Below are 19,240 nucleotides of genomic sequence, written 5' to 3' on the forward strand. Positions count from 1 at the left end.
TCTTATTTTTTGTATACCTTCTAGAGACCATTTGTGGAAACATTTTGTTGGTTCCACACTTTGATACCTCATACAGGGGAAGCTCATCAGTGATCTAGTCCAGGTATATTTATTGCCTTTATTGACTCATCTATCTGTATACTTTAAGTGGATTATAGATCTCATCTAGGACAAGGCTGTTTTTTTATATTTTTGCCTCTCCCCATATGGATATCTCCGTGTTTCAGATGCCTGGGTTGATCTAAGTGCTTGATAGAGGGGTGTGTTACTATTTTTAATTCCCTATTGACCTCCATTAGACAATTTTATGAGTTTTTTTCATTCTCTATTCTCACATATATTACATAGAATGCAAATAGACTTAATATATCTAATCTATGGTTTTTATGTTCATGTTTAGCATTCATTCAATCAGTTGGACTACTGAGGGGTCTGTTTGCATAGACGATGCCTGGAATTAACCAGCAAGGATTCTTTGAATTTCGTTTTTCAAGAATGGCGATGTGAGTCACTCTTCATATGGTGTGTTTTTTTTTTCTCTTCACTGAATTACTTTATTATTTTCTGGAATACTGTTTATGGCATCTCACCTTGATCCCTGAAGAAGATTCAAATTCTAAATTCAATGAATTGAAACGCGTTGATGTTTTCCTCTTTGGTGATATATAGCCTAATCATCGCCATCCACATCAAAATGATGTTTTATGTATTGTGTTTGTTTTTTTTCATTGATCTACTATGTTCAATAAATTTGTATTTTTTATATAAGATCTTTTTTTTTTTGTAGGTTTGGTGCTTAAAAAGTCCATTTTTCTTCTCTGTATGTTTTTTATGGCAATAAAATAATTTACTTAGCTTGTTTTAACCACTTGCTTACCAGGCACTTATACCTCCTTCCTGCCCAGGGCAATTTTCAGCTTTCAGTGCTGTCACACTTTGAATGACAATTGTGCGGTCATGCAACACTGTACCCATATGAACTTTTTATAATTTTTTTCACACCAATGGAGCTTTCTTTTGGTGGTATTTATTTGATGGTATTTATTTTTTGCACTGTAAACAAAAAAAGAGCAAAAAATGTTTTTTTAAAAAGGCTTTCTTTGTTTCTATTATAAAATTTTGCAAACAGGTAATTTTTTTCCTTCATTGATGTGCATTAATGAGGCAGCACTGATGGGCACTGATGGACACTGATAGGCAGCACTGATGAGGTGGCACAGATAGGCAGCACTGATGGACACTGATAGGCAGCACTGATGAGGTGGCACAGATAGGTAGAACTGATAGGTGGCACTGATGAGGTGGCATAGATAGGCAGCACTGATGGAAACTGATCTTTTTTTCCTTTGTAGTTTTGGTTCTTAAAAAGTCCCTTTTTCTTCTCTGTATGTTTTTTTATGGCTCTGCAATTTTGGGATAAGTACCTTGTATGTTTAACACATTTGACCAGCACTATATATTTTCAAATACATTCTTTTATTGTTATACTTTCGAGTTTGTCTGAAATTATTGTAACATATCAGCAATCTGAAAGATTAAACATAGGAACTTTTAAGTAATAAGGCTAACCCCTTATTACATATGGCGAGGAGGATGGGATGTTTAACTCTTTCAGTGCTGGAGGGATATGCCATCATTAACCCTTGAAGTGCTGGTGGTAGGATAGTGGGTTAGTAGCAGACATGTTTGATTTAAACTGGATAAATATAGCAAAGGGGTAAATGGTCCAATGTTTCCACTCACTGTGTGGTTAGTGGCTAGCCTTTGGTTTGTTTTTTTAGATCTAGAACAGATGAGCTGATGACCACGTTAGGTGTGGAATGACCCTTTTGCTGGTGCTCATAGCTGTTCTTTGAGGTTTGAAAATGATGAAGACAGGTAGGAAAAGGAATGACAATTTGTCCTGTGCTGATACTCAGATGGTGAATACTGCAGTAACATAAGATATGTGTGTATGTACGAACAAAGGTAAACGTTGAGCTCTTCCGTTGTGTTGTTCAGCTAGCGAATGTTGAGGAAATGTTACTTATATGATGAATGCATGTTGTTTAGTTGTTGTGTTAAATGTGACAATGATGCCTGAATTCAGACAGAAAGGTGACACTAAGTATTGATAATCTGCAAAACATGGTAAGCTACTTATAGTATGTTAAAAGTGTTGAAACTGAAGCAGAGAAAAGTGAAAGCTTTTGTTCTAGTTTAAGGAAAAACTTTTTGCAGCAAAGCACAGTTTTGTGTATGAGTGATCACCCCTCCCCCCTCTTCTATGGACAATGGTCCTGGGAGTTTGTGAATGAGTAAGAAAGCCTGCAGTTTCAGACTGCCTGTGTGTGAGAGCTTGCATCAGTCCCCCCCCCCCTTTTTTTGTTTCCCTCTCTCCTGTGTCTGTGAAATACAGGATAATCTGTTCATTTTTGGCCAGCTGTAAAATGACTAAAATAACATGATGTTCAAATGTGGGTGATGTAAGAGATTTTATAAGGCAACAGTAAATGTTTGAATATTTTTGCAAAATGAAATCGTGGTGAAATTTTTAGTTTTTACTACGTAACTTATTAAATATTTTGAATTAAAAAAAAAGAAAATGGCTGACCGATGTGAAAACCCTTAAAATTTTGAAAAGTAGTCATGAGAATTATAATTATTTAAATGTTTAACTCCCATTACAGCCTACTGGATGTGGAAAAGGAAGAAGGCTCCACCCACTGACAAAACCTTATTGTAGCCTTTTAATAGAAATCATTTTACAAGTTAAGCCAGCTAGTAAATACCAGTAGTATAAGATAGGACAATAGTGAATGATCAATGGAGATCTATATCTACTTTGTATAGATCTTTGTTGCTAATTGTAATAAAGTGTGATATTCCAGAACATTAATTGTTTTAAAGTTTTTTTTTTTCATGAATACAGAAGGAACCAGATCTGTTCCTAGAAGTCAAGAAGTTTCCATGATCTATATAGTTGGGATTGAGAAAGAGGCGTAGATAGAAAAATCATTTATGGATTCGGTGATGTAAAATCTTTGTGCACAAATGTAATGAACACACTATAAAGGTTATCGTCATTGTCCCTTCCACCATGGTTAATTAATGACAACTTTTAATGGACGTCCTTTAATGAAAATCCACGTGGTGATAACTAATATGAGCTCAATAAATATGAGAAATGGAGAGTCAACAAAATAATGGTCATATGTTTTGTATAATGTATGTTTTGTGCTAACCATTTGTTCATTTTTAGGAGGGAACTGTAATGATACAACACTAAGACCTTTCATTTTGTTTAGTTCTTAGATAGTACTGGACAGCATTAATCCACCTGTCTGATATGGTTTGATGTCCAAGAACTAAAGACGAAGATTACAGCCTCTATGAATAATTTGTGTCATTTTATTGTTGATGTTATGTTATATAATATTTAAACGTACTGAAAGTGTTTGGAGAAACTGATGGTAAAACAGAGCAGCTAATAATCTCAATGCTGCATGATGGATATCTAAGCGTTTTCTCTGATTAACACATTAATCAATCAATCTGCAATAGGCCGGGCAGGATACTCCTCATTGAGACTGGGCGTCATATGATGTCCTGTCAAAATGAGCTGCTCACGCGACCACGGGGCCACGCAGCAGCGCGATCTGTCACCTGCTGTGTTCCGTGGATGACATATTACTACACCGGCCCGTTGCCAGTGTCATGTGACCGCTGTGACCAATCACTGCAGTTCACATGTCAATTGTATACAATGGATGGCTTCCTGTCTACAATTGTTTTGTTAGCTGTGATTGGTCAAAGAAGTCACATGATACAGACGGGGCCATTCACAGCCCATCTGTATCATGTGATCAGCTTTGCACAATCACAGCTAACCACAACAAAAGATTGAATTAATCAGTTTCATTCAGTAACAATGATCGCAAATATCAATGAAATACAGTGGTATTAGCAAGCATAATCTGTTAAAAAAAAAAAAGCCTGATCACTTGCCTAGAGTAGTTCAATGTTACAATGGTAACATTGTATTGCTTTGGTCACAGTGTGTTGAGAAAAAAAAGAAAAAAGAATGTATTAAAAAATAATAAAAGAAACATTTGAAAAAGAATTACAAATTTAAATTATTATTTTTTATTATTTTCACCAAAGAAGTGTAGCAGAATACATTTTGACCTAAATTTATGAAGAAATGTTATTTATTTGCAAACTTTTATAACAGAAACAAAGAAAAGTGCTTTTATTTATTTATTTTTTTTCAAAAGTTTCAGGTTTATTTTGTTTTATTTAGTAAAAATTTAAAAACTCAGTGGTGATTAAATACCACCAAAAGAAAGCTTTATTTGTGTGAAAAAAATGATAAAAATTTCATATGGGAACAGTGTTGCATGACTGCGCAATTGTCATTCAAAGTGCGACAGCGCTGAAAGCTGAAAATTGGCCTGGGCAGGAAGAGGGTATAAGTGCCCAGTATTGATGTGGTTAAGTTAAACAATAGGGAAGAAAAAAAACATGTTTGAGTCACAGTAATATTTTAATATGTGGGATGTTTTACTTAATTTTTATGCCTTGCAGGGTTTTTAAACCCAAACATTTATACAAAAAAAACTGTAATTGTACATTGTCCCTTTCTGTGTGGGCTTAAGTTAGATTATGACAGCTAATGTACTTTGGTATATTCTGCCACAGGGGCGGACTGACAACTCATGGGGCCCCGGGGCAATAGGGGATCATGGGGCCCCTGTGTCCTTGCGCACACTCAAAAAAGAATATAAAAAGGTACATGGGGCATTTCATGGGGCCCCCTACTGACCCCGGGCCCTCGGGCAGTGCCGAGTGCTTGAATAGTCAGTCCGCCCCTGTTCTACCATAATCATTATAGTGGAACTGTAATGTAGAACCACTGGTGGAGTGAAAAACATGGTCCACAGGATATGCACAGTACAGGGGAAGAAAGGTTGATACTGAATTAAAGGTTTGAAGTTAGGTTTTTACACATAACTGGCATTTGAGTTGAAGTATATTTTTCTACATGAATTAGTTTAAATTTAAGCAAATCATTTTGTATATTAACCCCTTGGGGACGATGCCTCACGGCCCTTTAAGAGTTCTAGGAGGCGAGGCGGGATTTTAGGGTCATGTGACTGCCATGATTTGCTGTCACGGCGGTCATATGATCGTAAAAGGTTCTGATCGAAAGAGGAGATTGGGACCTTTCCGTGAGTACCGAACGTGTGTGCTGGGAGCGCGCAGGGCGCGCTCTCAGCACATATGTTTTTTTTAAAATAGAACACAAATGAGCGGCCGCTTGGCGTCTAAGCCCAGACTACGGGAGGCCGCACATTTGCGTTCAGCCAGCAGCAAGAGGTTAAGGGAAAAAAGTACAAATTTTATGTTTTCTCTTGATTGTGCATTTTGGTTAATATTATACTTCCAATCAAAGATAATTAAGATGTTGCAATGGACACAATTTAAAAGTCTTTCAAGAAGAGGTGTGTTTTAGTGGTATACATATGATCAGTTATATCTCACACTCAGTAATCTTTTGGCCACCATGTTCAATATACCTGATTGAGTTTTTTCATAAAATCCACTTGGTAAATGATTATGAAATAGGTTCCCAAGTTTAGTTTTCCTCAGTCTTCCCTGATTGCTTAGGTATGGGACTGGCATGTAGAGAATGGTGACACATAATGTATGGGTAATTTGTATACACATACTAGGGTCAATGTAGACAAGAGCCAGTTAACCTACTAAAATGACTTTATAGAGTGGGAGGAGACCGGAATATACAGAGGAAACACATACATTAAGTAGTTTGAAGTTGGGCCTATAGTTGGACTCAATTTATATACTGAGTAGTGCAGAGTTCGGGTGATAGATGGGTGGTGCTCCTGTAATAATACATTAACCTTTACTGTAGAAAGTTGAAAGCTGAGTTCCTTTAATGTTAGGCCAGACCACTTATTGATCATTGATTTGCCTGTTCAAAAATCTATAATGCGCTCTATGGGCATTGTTGTTAATTATGGAATGTTGGATTGACAGTTTTGGTAACACCTGCCTTGATGTTAACCAGAAGTATGTTAGAGAAAGAGACAGACGCTTCTGATAGCAGCAACTGACTTTAAAGACTGGCATTTATCAGCAGATGAAATGTTTTTGCAGGTTCCAAGTTCCACCTGCTCTGATGGTCAAGTACCTGAACTGTTCTATTTGCTCTGATGGTCAAGTACCTGAACTGTTCTATCTGCTCTGTTGGTCCAATACCTGAACTGTTCTATCTGCTCTGATGGTCCAATACCTGAACTGTTCTATGTGCTCTGATGGTCCAATACCTGAACTGTTATATGTGCTCTGATGGTCAAATACCTGAACTGTTCTATGTGCTCTGATGGTCAAGTACCTGAACTGTTCTGTCTGCTCTAATGGTCAAGTACCTGAACTGTTCTGTCTGCTCTGATGGTCAAGTACCTGAACTGTTCTATCTGCTCTGATGGTCCAATACCTGAACTGTTTTATGTGCTCTGATGGTCAAGTACCTGAACTGTCGGTACAAATAAGCTAAAGTTCCATCATCGAGTACCTGCACATCTATGACTTGTGAACTGTAACAGTCTGGAGGAAAATATGGACTTCGTATACTACAGTATTCTGAGTTCTATAGTGTTGCAGTTGCTGTGCTGCAGCTGTGATCTGATCATTGGATATTTAAGACTCTGTTTTCCATCACAAGATATGGACTTTGACACATTTTCCTCACTCTCGAAAAGGAAAGTTTGACATACAGTATCTGCTCCTGTGCTTTCGAATTCCATGAAAGGGAAAGTTTGGTGTTCTTTTGTTAGTTCAACCATATAGTTTTTTTTTTTTTTTGAAGTTCGGATATTTTTATATTTTTCAGCCCTAACATAGCCGAATGAGATTTCCTGGATAGGTAAATCAGACAGAGAAAGTGGGTAAAGGGACAGAAATTTAGAGAAGACTTAAATTTAGGTAAGACTTGTAAATTAATGTATAAAATTTTTTTATATGTAAAAAATGCCCAAGGGGTGGAACTATATGGGATATGGACCATATTTAATAATGATGAGTGCTCCGCATACATACTTGATAACAATGAATAGGGTTAGGAATTGGAATACGGTTTGAGTTAGGGTTAGGAATAGAGTTAGGGTTAGGAATAGGTTTGGGATAGGGTTAGGTTTCGGAAAAGTGTTAAGTTTAGGGTGAGGAATAGGGTTAGGGTTAAGAATAGAGAAAGGCTTAGTAAACAAGTTAGGGTAAGGGATTTAGTTAGGGTTGGGGTTAGGAATAGTGTTAGGGTTAGGAATAGGGTTATGCTTAGAAAAAGAGATAGGGTTAGGGTCAGGTTTAGGGTTAGGAAGAGAGTTAAATTTAGGGTTAGGAATTGAGTTAGGGATAGGGTTAGAGTTAGGAATAGAGTTAAGGTTAGGGTTAGGAATAGAGTTAGGGGTAAGGTTAGGAATTGGAATAGGGTTAGCTTTTGGGTTTGTGGGTTAGGGTTTGTAATAGAGTTAGGGTTAGGAATAGTTAGGGTTAGAGTTAGGAATAGGGTTAGGAATAGTTAGGGTTAGGAATAGAGTTAGGGTTAGCAATAGAATAAGGGGTCTTCGTATACTAATATATAGTAACATTTTTAATTTATTGTATTACAGGAAAAGATATTGTCACAAGATAGCGATTTTTATGTGACCATTTTCTCCGCGATTTAAATGACGAGTCTTTGGAGAGTTACAGTGGTGCAGGATGTATGAAAGAAAATTAAGCGTATACCTTGAAATGCTGTAATTCTTAAGAAGGGTCACGGACTTGAGATTGTAAGTTTCACACTCTGAAATCCAACACACCTTGAAGTAAATTTGGACGTTCTGTCGTGAAACAAACACATTTGGGTGTCCGTTTATGAACCAGCGCTAATAGATCGCTGCTCAGTGCTCAGGCATTCTCGGAGAACACAGTTCTCCAATGAATGCAGTTTATAAAGCAGTTCTCCGAACAAAGGGAGAACGATCTCCAAATGCTGGAGAACGGTCTACAAACTCTGGAAAACGGCTGATTTTACTATAATCTTGCGAGATTACAGTAAAAGATCAGTTTACTAAGCAGAGGTAAATTATCTCTGCTTAGTTTTCAGTCCCTCCGATTCTCCAGCTCTGGGCTGGAGAATCTGGAGGGAGAACACAGATCTCCAGAGAAGGGCTGAACATATTCTCCTGGGTGTTATAAACTGTGAATGACCAGAGAATAGCTGTGATCCTCTGAATCTCAGCTATTCTGTGTGTCATAAACGGACACCTTGGATACATTTACAATGAGTAAAATAAATATTTGATCCCCAAGGAAAACCTGACTTAGTGCATTTTGGAGAAACCCTTGTTGGCAAGCACAGAGATGAGACATTTTTTTAGTTGGTTACCAGGTTTGCACACATCTCTGGAGGGATTTAGGTCCACTCTTCTGTCCTTAAGGTTTCTTGGCTGTCAGCCCAAAAGCATAATGTTTCCACCTCAGTGCTTGACTGTAGGGATGGTGTTCTTAGGGTCATAGTCAGCATTGTTCTCCCTCTAAAACAGTGAGTCAAATTAATGCCAGAGAGCTCAATTTTGGTCTCATCTGGCCACTGCACCCCCAATCCACCCCCAACCCAAAGGATTCTCCCAATCCTTCTCTGAATCATTTAGATGTTCATTTTGCAGGTACTGCTGTATTTCAATCCATGATGGCGTATTGTGTTTTACCAATGGTTTGTTTGCTCTTCTCATGTAGTTCTGGGCTTATCCTCACTTTTCTCATGATCATCCTTACCCCATGAGGCAAAATATTGCATGGATCTCCAGACCAAGGGTAATTGATGGTTATTTTGTATTTCTGCCATTTGTGAAAAATCACTCCAACACTTGTCTCCTCACTTTCTTGCTGATGGTCTTGTAGCCCATTCCAGCTTTGTGCAGGTCTACAATCTTGTCCCTGATGTCCTTTGACAGCTCTTTGGTCTTGCCCATGATGGTGAGGATTGAATTAAAGAAAGCGATTCTGTGGACAGGTGTCTTTTATGCACATAATGAGTTGTCATTAGGAGCACCTTCGTAAATTGACAAGACTAATCTCTGTACCACATGAGCACATAGCCAATCTGTGGGAGCCAGAATTATTGTTGGTTGGTAGGGGATCAAATAACTGTTTCCCCCACTATATGGTCATTTTAACATTTAACACAGATATCATACATATCGACCATTCTTCTTCATAGTACCACATCAAACATGTCAGAAGAGGAGGAGAGGAAGAACATGAAAAAGGAGCTGATCCAGAAGCAATAGTGGGAGATGGACAGTCTGTGGAGGAAGATGGCCATTCTGTTCCAGCACAGCAGCAGGAACCCCTTGCTAGAGGTTCCCAGGCAACAGGAAGGCAAAGTGCAAGTGCTCAAGTGCAAGTAAAAATCCTAGACAACAAGAGACATTTGAAAATTTTAACCTAGACATCATTACATTGATCAAAAACAATCTTGTGTGCAGTGTGAACATGTGCATGCATGGAACATCAGCATATGGGCTAATTATATTTATTTTTGTTCACCGGCTCATTATCAGAGAGCAAGCTCATCTCGAGCTTCTCGTTGACCAAGAAGGGCTCAAAGTGAGGAAATGGACACAGCCACGATCTCCTTAATGGAAGAAATGAGAAGCTCTCACAGAGGAGAGAAGAGATCCTTTTAATGATGGTTAGAATGCCAATGCTGCATTCCTTCAAAATATATATCATCTCTTAGATAAAACACCTAGTGAGCGGCAGATGGAAGTCCAGTGGCCGTTAAAATTATACTGGTGCTTGTGTAAGAGCTGCCATGTTAGGAAATTCTTTACCAACTATAGGCACAGCTGATCCCACTCAGAGGCCCTACTGGCAAGGCCAATTTACAGCCCCAGTTACGACCACACAGCTCACTACAGCGACCACCTGGTTACTCCTCACCAAGTCAGGCCACCCAGGGTAGTTCCTCCAACCCCACTTCACAATATTATGATTCGCCTCAATCAGACAGCCTAGAAAACTATGGGAGCTCTTCCCGCCTTCCCTCACGGATTTCTCCTTCCTCTGTTTATCCTGTTTTGTGACAAAAATACCTTGTGATGTGACCCAAATTTCTGTTAGAAATAAACTAATAAAAAAAAATGCAGTGTATGTGTTTTTTTTAATTGGGGGGGGGGGGGGGGGCTATCAAACTGATATATCTTGATATATATTTAAGAGAAATATTAACAAAATGACACATACAGTCATAAATTCAATATAGACATATCACACTGTGATTGATGCACAATAAATGCATTGATTTTTACACATGTGTGCACAGTGTCATTTTTAATTTATTATAAAAACAGAAAACAAAACAGATGTAAACTGATGTAAAAACGGATTTAAATGGATGAAAAAGTGGATGAAAGCAGCAGAAAGTGGCTAAAAATGGATTTAAAATATAATCAAATGGAACTGAAGTGCAAACAGATATAGACTGATATGAACAGATCTGAGCTGAATGGAAGACGGATGCATAAACGGATGTAAACTGATCTCAAATGAATCTGTTTCCTCCAAAAAAAAAAGTGACTGATAGGATGACGTCCGTGTGAAAGAGGCCTAATACACGTTGCAGATTCCTGCGCAAAAAAATCTGCACATGATTGTAGTATTGTGGTGTAAAGAGGGCACATAGAGAACAACTGATTTAGGTGTGCTCTTGCAGAACACATGCAGAAACACTGATGTTTCTGTACCATGGTGTGAACGAGCCCTTACAATGCGTCTTTGAACTTGTCCAAAAATGTGACTGTCAGTCAGCTTTATCCCTCTCCGTTCACCTCCCTACATAACTTTGTTAGGCCCATTTACATCTCTCCAGGAACACACACATTACTGCAACACACATGAATCCATTAATGTGTTAGTGCTTTATGGTATCATTCACTTTCAAAGGCACCTCAATACATTCACCCAACACACATGCTTTGTAGTGCACCACAACACACAGAAATGCACTACCATGGCTTGTGGTGCATTGTGTCCGAAAAAAATGGCACATATGTTACTTTTCGGCCATTTTGGTCGAACAACAGACCATTCATTTGCATGGGCTGCCTTAGCTCAATGCACATTAACACATGACATAACATGCTACTAATGCACCAGAACAGACAAGTATGAATCCAGCCATTATGTAGCTGTTGGAAGAGGAGAGAAGGGTAATACTATAGAGCAGGTGCCAGAAACCTATGGCACACATGCCCAGGCAAGAACACAATATCTTTGTCAGCGGTACCTGTAGGCACTATTGCCATAGGCTGTAAGGGACAACCCACTGGAATGTCAATTACAATGCCTAGTCTGCCCTTCTGTGCTTACCGTCCACCTCCCTGATACCACTGATGAACAGGTGTTGCTGTCCTCCCTGTACTAGTGTAGGCCTGCCACCAACTTCAGAAATCAGTGTAAGATGTGAAGAAGTCCACCTGCATACCTTCTTCCTCCTCTAAGAGGAACTGCCAGCTGCAGCAGAAGTGCATGTAAAACCAACACAGTGCTGATATTCTAGTGCAGAATTTGGGGATGATCTAAGTTCTGAAAGTACATGAATTGGGGTTGATTTGAGGTCTAAAGATACAGTTATTGGGGCTGATCTGAGGTTTGAAGGTACATGAATTAGGGTTGATCTAAGGCCTAATGGTGCATGGATTGGGATTGATTTGAGGTCCAAAGGTACATGGATTGGGGGTTGATTGGAGGTCTAAAGGAAGATTAATTGGGGTTGATTTGAGGTCTAAAAGTACATGAATTGAGTCTGATCCAGGATCAGATCTAGGCTACCTAATCTGGGGGTGCAGTAAAAATAAGTCAGGGGGGCATAATGTCACTGGGAGTCACTGACAGTCTGTCACACAGTGTCACAACCTTGGAAACACTAGTATGTATTAGGCTGCCATTATATTAGGATGATTAACCAGAACCTGTGCCCCCTTATATCAGATGTCCCTATCAAGAGTTCTCATCAAATCCTCCTTTATATCAGGTTTCCATCAGCTTGCCCTCTTACATCATGGTCCCCAACATAGTGCCCCTTTACATCAGGAGCCCCATCAGAGTGCCCTCTTACATCAGATGTCTCCATCAGAGTGCTCCCTTGAATCAGGTTTACCATCAGAGTGCTCCCTTTCATCAGGTGTCACCATCAGAGTGCCCCCCTTACATCAACTGTCCCCAATAGAGTGCCCCCTTTTATATGATCTGTTATCCCCATCAGAGTTCCTTCTTCCATCAGGTGTGCCCATCCAAGTGTCCCCTTAAATATGAACAGTTATTCTCATCAGATGTCCCCATCAGAGTGCCCCCCTTACATGGATTGTTCCCATCAGAGTGCCTCCTTACATCAACTGTTTGCATCAGACTGCATCATGGATCAGTGTGTGCACTCTGAGACCTGGGGGCAAAGCTAAAATCTGGGGGGAGGGCACAGCTAAAATCTGGGGGGGGGGGGGCACAGCCCACCACAGAACCCCCCTAGATCTGGCTCTGGTCTGATCTGAGGCCTAAAGGTACATGGATTGGGGCTGACCTGAGGCCTAAAGGTAAATTAATTGGTGTTGATTTGAAGGTCTAAAGGTACATGAATTGGGGCTGATTTGAGGTCTAAAGGTACATGAATTGAGGTTGATTTGAAGGTCTAAAGGTACATGAATTGGGGCAGATCTGAGGTCTGAAGGTACATGAATTGGGGTTGATTTGAAGGTCTAAAGGTACATGAATTGGGGTTGATTTGAAGGTCTAAATGTATATGATTTGGAGCTGATCTGAGGTCTGAAGGTACATGAATTGGGGCTGATTTGAGGTCTAAAGGTACATGTATTGAGGTTGATTTGAAGGTCTAAAGGTACATGAATTAGGGCAGATCTGAGGTCTGAAGGTACATGAATTGGGGTTGATTTAAGGTCTAAAGGTACATGAATTGGGGCAGATCTGAGGTCGAAAGGTACATGAATTGGGGTTGATTTGAAGGTCTAAATGTACATGATTTGGAGCTGATCTGAGGTCTGAAGGTACATGAATTGGGGTTGATTTAAGGAATAAAGGTACATGAATTGAGGCTGATTTGAGGTAAAAAAAAAGTACATGAATTGGGGTTGATTTGAAGTCTAAAGGTACATGAATTGGAGCTGATCTGAGATCTGAAGGTACATGAATTGGGGTTGATTTAAGGTCTAAAGGTACATGAATTGGGGTTGATTTGAAGGTCTAAAGGTACATGAATTGTAGCTGATCTAAAGCCTAAAAGTAACTGAATTGGGGATAATCTGAGGTCTAAAGGTACATGAATTGGGGTTGAAGGCCTTGAGGTGCAGGGATTGGGGTTGATCTGAGGTGTGAAGTGCAGGAATTGGGGTGATCTAAGGTGTGAACTTGTAGGAAATGGGATGATCTGAGGAATGAAGGTGCAGGAATTGGGATGATCTGTTGGGTGATGGTGCAGGAATTGGTGTTGATCTGAGGGATGAAGGTGCGGGAATTGATGTTGATCTAAGAGATGAAGGTGCGGGAATTGGGATGATCTGAGGGGTGAAGGTGCAGGAATTGGTGTTGATCTGAGGGATGAAGTTGCAGGAATTGAAATGATCTGAGGGGTGAAGGTACAAGAAATGGTGTTGATATGACATATGAAGGTGTAAGAATTGGGACTGATCTGACATATGAAGGTGCAGGAATTGGGAATGATCTAAATGAGTTTACCTTGCTATTAGCAGTACAAATGAGTACAAAACATGAAAACGAAGCATACAGCTACAGCATACTATATTTGCTGTACTCTGCTATGGAGTGCCACTTTTGTAACAGCTGTGAGTCGATGGACTGGTGCAAGATGGCAGCACATAGCAGCAGTCTCAGGGCTTTTGGATGTCTACACAAATGCACATTTCAATCCATTTCACAAGGGTTTTCCAATGCCAGTTTTTAAAGGATAAGTTCGCCTTTGGAACATGTCACACGTTCCACCCATTTTGCCTGCCGTCCCCCGTCCCTTTACCCTTATTGTCAGATTTGAAAACAGCGTGGCTGAGCGGGGCTCCGCCCACTCAGCTGCGTCACTCATTCACAGAGTTCTGTGAATGCATGCCTACAAGTCCTGGCAGCCTTAGCAGCTGTGGGCTTGTAGTTTTCAATAAACTACCAAAGCGCTGTGGAGCGTGGTGGTAGATCATTGAAGCTTCCTGTCAGAATATCTGCTTGCTCATATATCCCGTACGACAAGCAAATATTGTGAGCGGTCTGCAGGTCTCCAGCGATCCACTGATCGCTGGTGCAATGCTTTCCAAGGCTCCTGCAGAGAAAAATAATAAATGCACATTTTTCGACCTGCAAAACAATGGCCATTTATTATTTTTGCCCAAAAAGGTGAACTTATCCTTTAACCACTTTCCCTCTAAAGGATTTGCCCCCTTTCATGACCATGCCATTTTTTGCTGTTTGGCATTGCGCTATTTCAACTGGTAATTAAGCGGTCGTGCAATGCTGTACCCAAACAATATTTATATCCTTTTTTCACACAAATAAAGCTTTCTTTTGGTGGTATTTGATCACCTCTGCAGTTTTTACTTTTTGTGCTATAAACAAAAAAAGACTGAGAATTTAAAAAAATATATATATTTTTCACTTTTGGTTATAAAAAATATCCAATAAACTCAAAGTTAGTCATAAATTTAGGCCAAAATGTATTCTGCTACATATCTTTGGTAAACAAAATCTCAATACGTGTAAATTAACTGGTTTGTGTGAAAGTTATAGCGTCTACAAACTATGGTGTGTATATATTTGAATTTATGTAGCTATTACTTTCTGACTGCCGATCACATTTCTTGAGTTGCTACAATGCTCCTCTACTTCTCCCGAGTATGGGGATACCACATGTGAGAGACTTTTTGGCAGCCTAGCTACATACAAGACCCCAAAATCCAATGACCACCTCCAGGCTTTCAAAGGGCATATTTCCTCATATCACTTCCCCATTACCTACCACAGATTTGGAGGCCCTAAAATGCCAGGGCAGTACAAACACTCCCCCCAAATGACCCCTTTTCAAAAAGTAGACACCCCACAGAATTTGATAGGAGGCATGGTGAGTATTTTACAGTTATCATTTTTGTAACAGAATTTTCAAAAAGAAAAAAAGAAAAGAAAAAATACATTTTTGTTTTCTTTCTTCATTTTCCAAAAACGTGGCAACAAATGAGATCTGCAAAATACTCACCATTCCTCTTTGCAAATACCTTGGAGTGTCTACTTTCCAAAAAAGGGGTCATTTGGATTGGTAGCTTCTACTATCCTGGCATTTCAGGGCCAACATTAGAAGCTTATGCCACGCATCACCCACTCTTGAAGACCAAGCCTTTTCTGACACTTTTTGTTCACATGAAAAAACTGTTTTTTTGCTAGAAAATTATATATTATATACATTACATTATATATTTTTTTTAAAGCAGAGACCCTAGAGAATAAAACAGTGGGTGTTGAAATTTTTTATATCACACAATATTTGTGCAGTGATTTTTCAAACGCAAATCATTTGGGAAAAATACACTTTTTAGAATTTTAATGCACAAAAACACAATATATTGCCCAATTGTTTGATAAAATATAAAGGACGATGCTACGCTAAGTAAATAGATAACAAACATGACATGCTTTAAAATTGCGATACCTCACATGCATGGTGCAATTGCTGTTTATATACCGGCACAGGGTCAACGCTTGCGCATGCAGGTGCGCGCGCGCTGGGGGGGCAAGGATGCTTTTTTATTTCTATTTTTAGTTATTTTTATTTTTTAAATTAATTTTACACTCCCTTTCTTTTTTTTCTTTTTTTTTTATTCAACTTTATTGCTATCACAGGGAATGCAAGTATCCCCTGTGACTGCAATAGGCATTGACAGGTATTCTTTTTTGAGAAATCTGGGGTCTATCAGACTCTAGATATCTCCTCTGCCCTTACATCATCTGATCTCACTAAGATCAGTGTGATCAGATGCTTTCCCAATTTACAAATGGCGCTTTTTATATCCTGCAAAACCGAAATGATGAAATGCTCATAGCTTCCAATTTCTTAGACTATAGAGATGATTGGAGCCATTCTGGTCTCTGATCAGCTCTATGTTCAACCAGCAGAACTGCCAGCTGCATTCTCAGATTCTCCTGTGGGACAGGAGAGCCCAAGAAAACTGTGGAAGGCGGCAGGAGGAGAGAATGTCCCTTCCCGCTGCTCGGAAAAACAATTATTATTATTATTATTATACAGGATTTATATAGTGCCAACAGTTTGCTCAGCGCTTTACAATATAATGGGAGACAATACAGCAACAATACAGTTCAATACAAGAGGGGAAGGAGGGCCCTGCTCCTTGGAGTTTACAATCTAAGAGTGAGAGGCTAGTGGTACAAAAGGTAGTAACTGTGGGGGATGGACTGGTTAGAAGAGTAGAAGATTCCATTATTAGCTGAGGGCAGGATAGACTTCCCTGAAGAGGTTTTCAGAGATTGCCTAAAAGTGAGCAGAGTAGGCGATATTCTGATAAATTGGGGTAGAGAGTTCCAGAGGATGGGGGAAGCTCTGGAAAAAGTCCTGGAGACGAGCATGGGAGGAGGAGACAAGGGAGCTAGAGAGCAGGAGGTCTTGTGAGGAGTGGAGAGTACGGTTTGGGTGATATTTAGAGACAAAATCGTTGATGTAATTTGGGACAGAGTTAGAAATGGCTTTATACGTTATTGTTAATGTTTTGAATTTTATCCATTGGGCAATGGGAAGCCAGTGGAGAGATTGGCAGAGAGGGGTGGCAGATACAGAACGGTTAGTAAGGTGGATGAGTCTGGCAGCAGCATTCATGATAGACTGAAAAGGGGATAGCCTGCGGTTAGGTAGGCCAATGAGGAGGGAGTTACAATAGTCAAGGCGAGATATAACAAGGGAGTGAATGAGTTGCTTAGTGGTTTCCATGGTTAGGAACGGGCATATCTTGGAGATGTTGCGGAGGTGAAGTCTACAAGATTTGGACAGTGATTGGATTTGGGGGTGAAAGGACAGATGGGAGTCTAGGATTACACCTAGTACCCTGGCATGAGGGGAGGGAATGATGATTGTGTTATTGATCTTGATGGAGACGTCAGGGGAGGGGGCACAGGCTGCGGAAAATACTAAGACCTCAGTTTTGGAAACATTGAGTAGCTAATTCAGCAGCTAATTGGCCACTAGGATTGATTTTACATGAAAACTGACCACTAGCTGAAAAAAAACAATCCCAGAATGATGCCTGTAGCTGCAGGCATCATCCCAGTTTAACCACTCAAAGTCCAGCAACATATCAGTACATTGCTGGTCCATGTTGGGCATATATGTAACGGCAGAGAACATGGGCATATGATGACTCAGGTCTGTGGACCGATATGACTGCAGTTCATTCTTTTCTGTAATGCCCATGTTGAGGGTTAGGCCCAAAAATGTTTTACATTCAGAAACCATGATAGGTTTCCATGCAAATTGTCTGGCAAGAGCTGAATTTGGGTGGGCGGAGATCTATTGTTGTATATATAAATTGCTTTGGCCCACAATCATTTGGTACAAATCTTCTGTGAAACACAGCCAAGGGGCTAAACTCTAGTGCTTGCAGCAAATGGGACCAATCGGGCTAACACTGCATTATTGGGGGCACTATACAAAGCAGGCACTAGTATAGTTCTGCTCATGATCATTATATTGATCTGTACAAACACTAAACTAGTAATGACGGCGATCAGCAACCTATAGCGTGAGTGCTTAACAAATTGCAAGCAGGATGGACACAAGATAAAGCAAGGTGTTTGATCTCAGCTAAGGCACTATGAGAGCTTATTTGGATGATCTGGTGGCCACATCAGGATTGGTTAGACTCCCCCCGGTGGTGAGACGACTACACGCCTTCTGATATCTGGTGTCCCTGAGGTTGTGATGTTTGCCCAGCTGTTGCAGGCCTGATGACCACTCTGTGATCCAGTTCCAGTTTGCAGTAGCCGGATGACCAGGAGTTGGTTAACACTCAAAGGCGCATATAAATTGCGCTCTCTGGTTAGTGCAATCTACACTCATTTTCTGCGGGAGGAATATGGTCACAGAAGTCACATATTGTGTCACCTTTTGTCCGAAAAACGTTTATGTGTTGTGCACTGCAAGAACACTCTTGTTATAAGATTTTCACCATCATTAGTATTTTTGGACTTTTTTGGATTAATTCGTAAAGATCCTTTCTATGATTAAGTGGTGTTTTACTTTATCACCTGCACCAAAGGGTTTTGTGTATACATCACTTTATGCATTAGCGCTGCATGGTCGTTTTATTTATTACTTTTGAGGCTCCTGGTATTTGCCTTTCATGCTAGCAGCTCTCTGATTGCTTATCCAGCGCTCGTATTGTTTCTATTTTTATAGCGTGAGTGCGATAGTGTGCGGGCAATCTAACGCTAGCTGACCCTGGCTGGGTGGGGTGCTTAGTGACCCTGATGATATCTGATATCACTAGTGGCAGTATTACAATGATCAGTGAAAAATTCTGTATACTGACACTGTACTAATGGCACTGGCTGGGTGATGGGGCGGTCAAAGAGTTAATAGGGGCAAACAAAGGGTTAAACGTGCTAATCTAACGCATGTGTGTAAAATGTAGTGGTGCTTTTACTCAATGCCGTGTTCTCTCTTCTCTCCCTGGACCAACAGGTGGGGAATCAGTGGGGGGTGCAGGTGCGTTCACACCCCAAAACAGGAAATGACCCAAGATTACGTCACTTTGCCAAGAGCTGGTACTCGCCCGCAAAGTGCGGGTAAGCGGTTGGCAAGTAGTTAAAAAAAAAACCTTAAATTTTTTTTTTAAATTCTCAATATGGTATATTTTAATTTTTTTAAACTTTTTTTTTAATACTTTTATCATAATAGTACAATGTTACCATAGTAACATTGTACTAGTGTGTGTGTGTGTGAGGGGGGAGGGTGATCTTAGATTTTATTTTTTTTTTGCTACACTTTGCAGGAGAAATAAAGATCATTTCTTCTGCAATGCAAAGCTTGCTGTCATGAACCAAACTCATTCATGAACTGTCAGGAGCTGGAGCTGGTCACATGGTACAGGGTGCTGTGATTGGCCCCATGTATCATGTGACA

The 19,240-nt window shown here is 39.9% G+C and overlaps 1 protein-coding gene across 1 annotated transcript in view; it reads left to right on the forward strand.

Annotated features, from left to right (window-relative positions):
- The window catches only part of LOC149451452 (uncharacterized), a 59,713-nt gene extending 49,564 nt beyond the window's left edge, over nucleotides 1-10,149 (forward strand). The window contains exon 3 of the mRNA XM_089690616.1: nucleotides 9,266-10,149. Within this exon, the coding sequence (XP_089546742.1) occupies nucleotides 9,266-9,309 (44 nt within the window). The 3' untranslated portion in view covers nucleotides 9,310-10,149. The remainder of the gene's footprint in view (nucleotides 1-9,265) is intronic.
- Nucleotides 10,150-19,240: the final 9,091 nt, after the last annotated feature.

This window comes from Staurois parvus, unplaced genomic scaffold, assembly GCF_062004578.1.
Source record: "Staurois parvus isolate SC_StPar_1 unplaced genomic scaffold, SC_StPar_1.0 ptg000538l, whole genome shotgun sequence".
NCBI lineage: Eukaryota > Metazoa > Chordata > Amphibia > Anura > Ranidae > Staurois > Staurois parvus.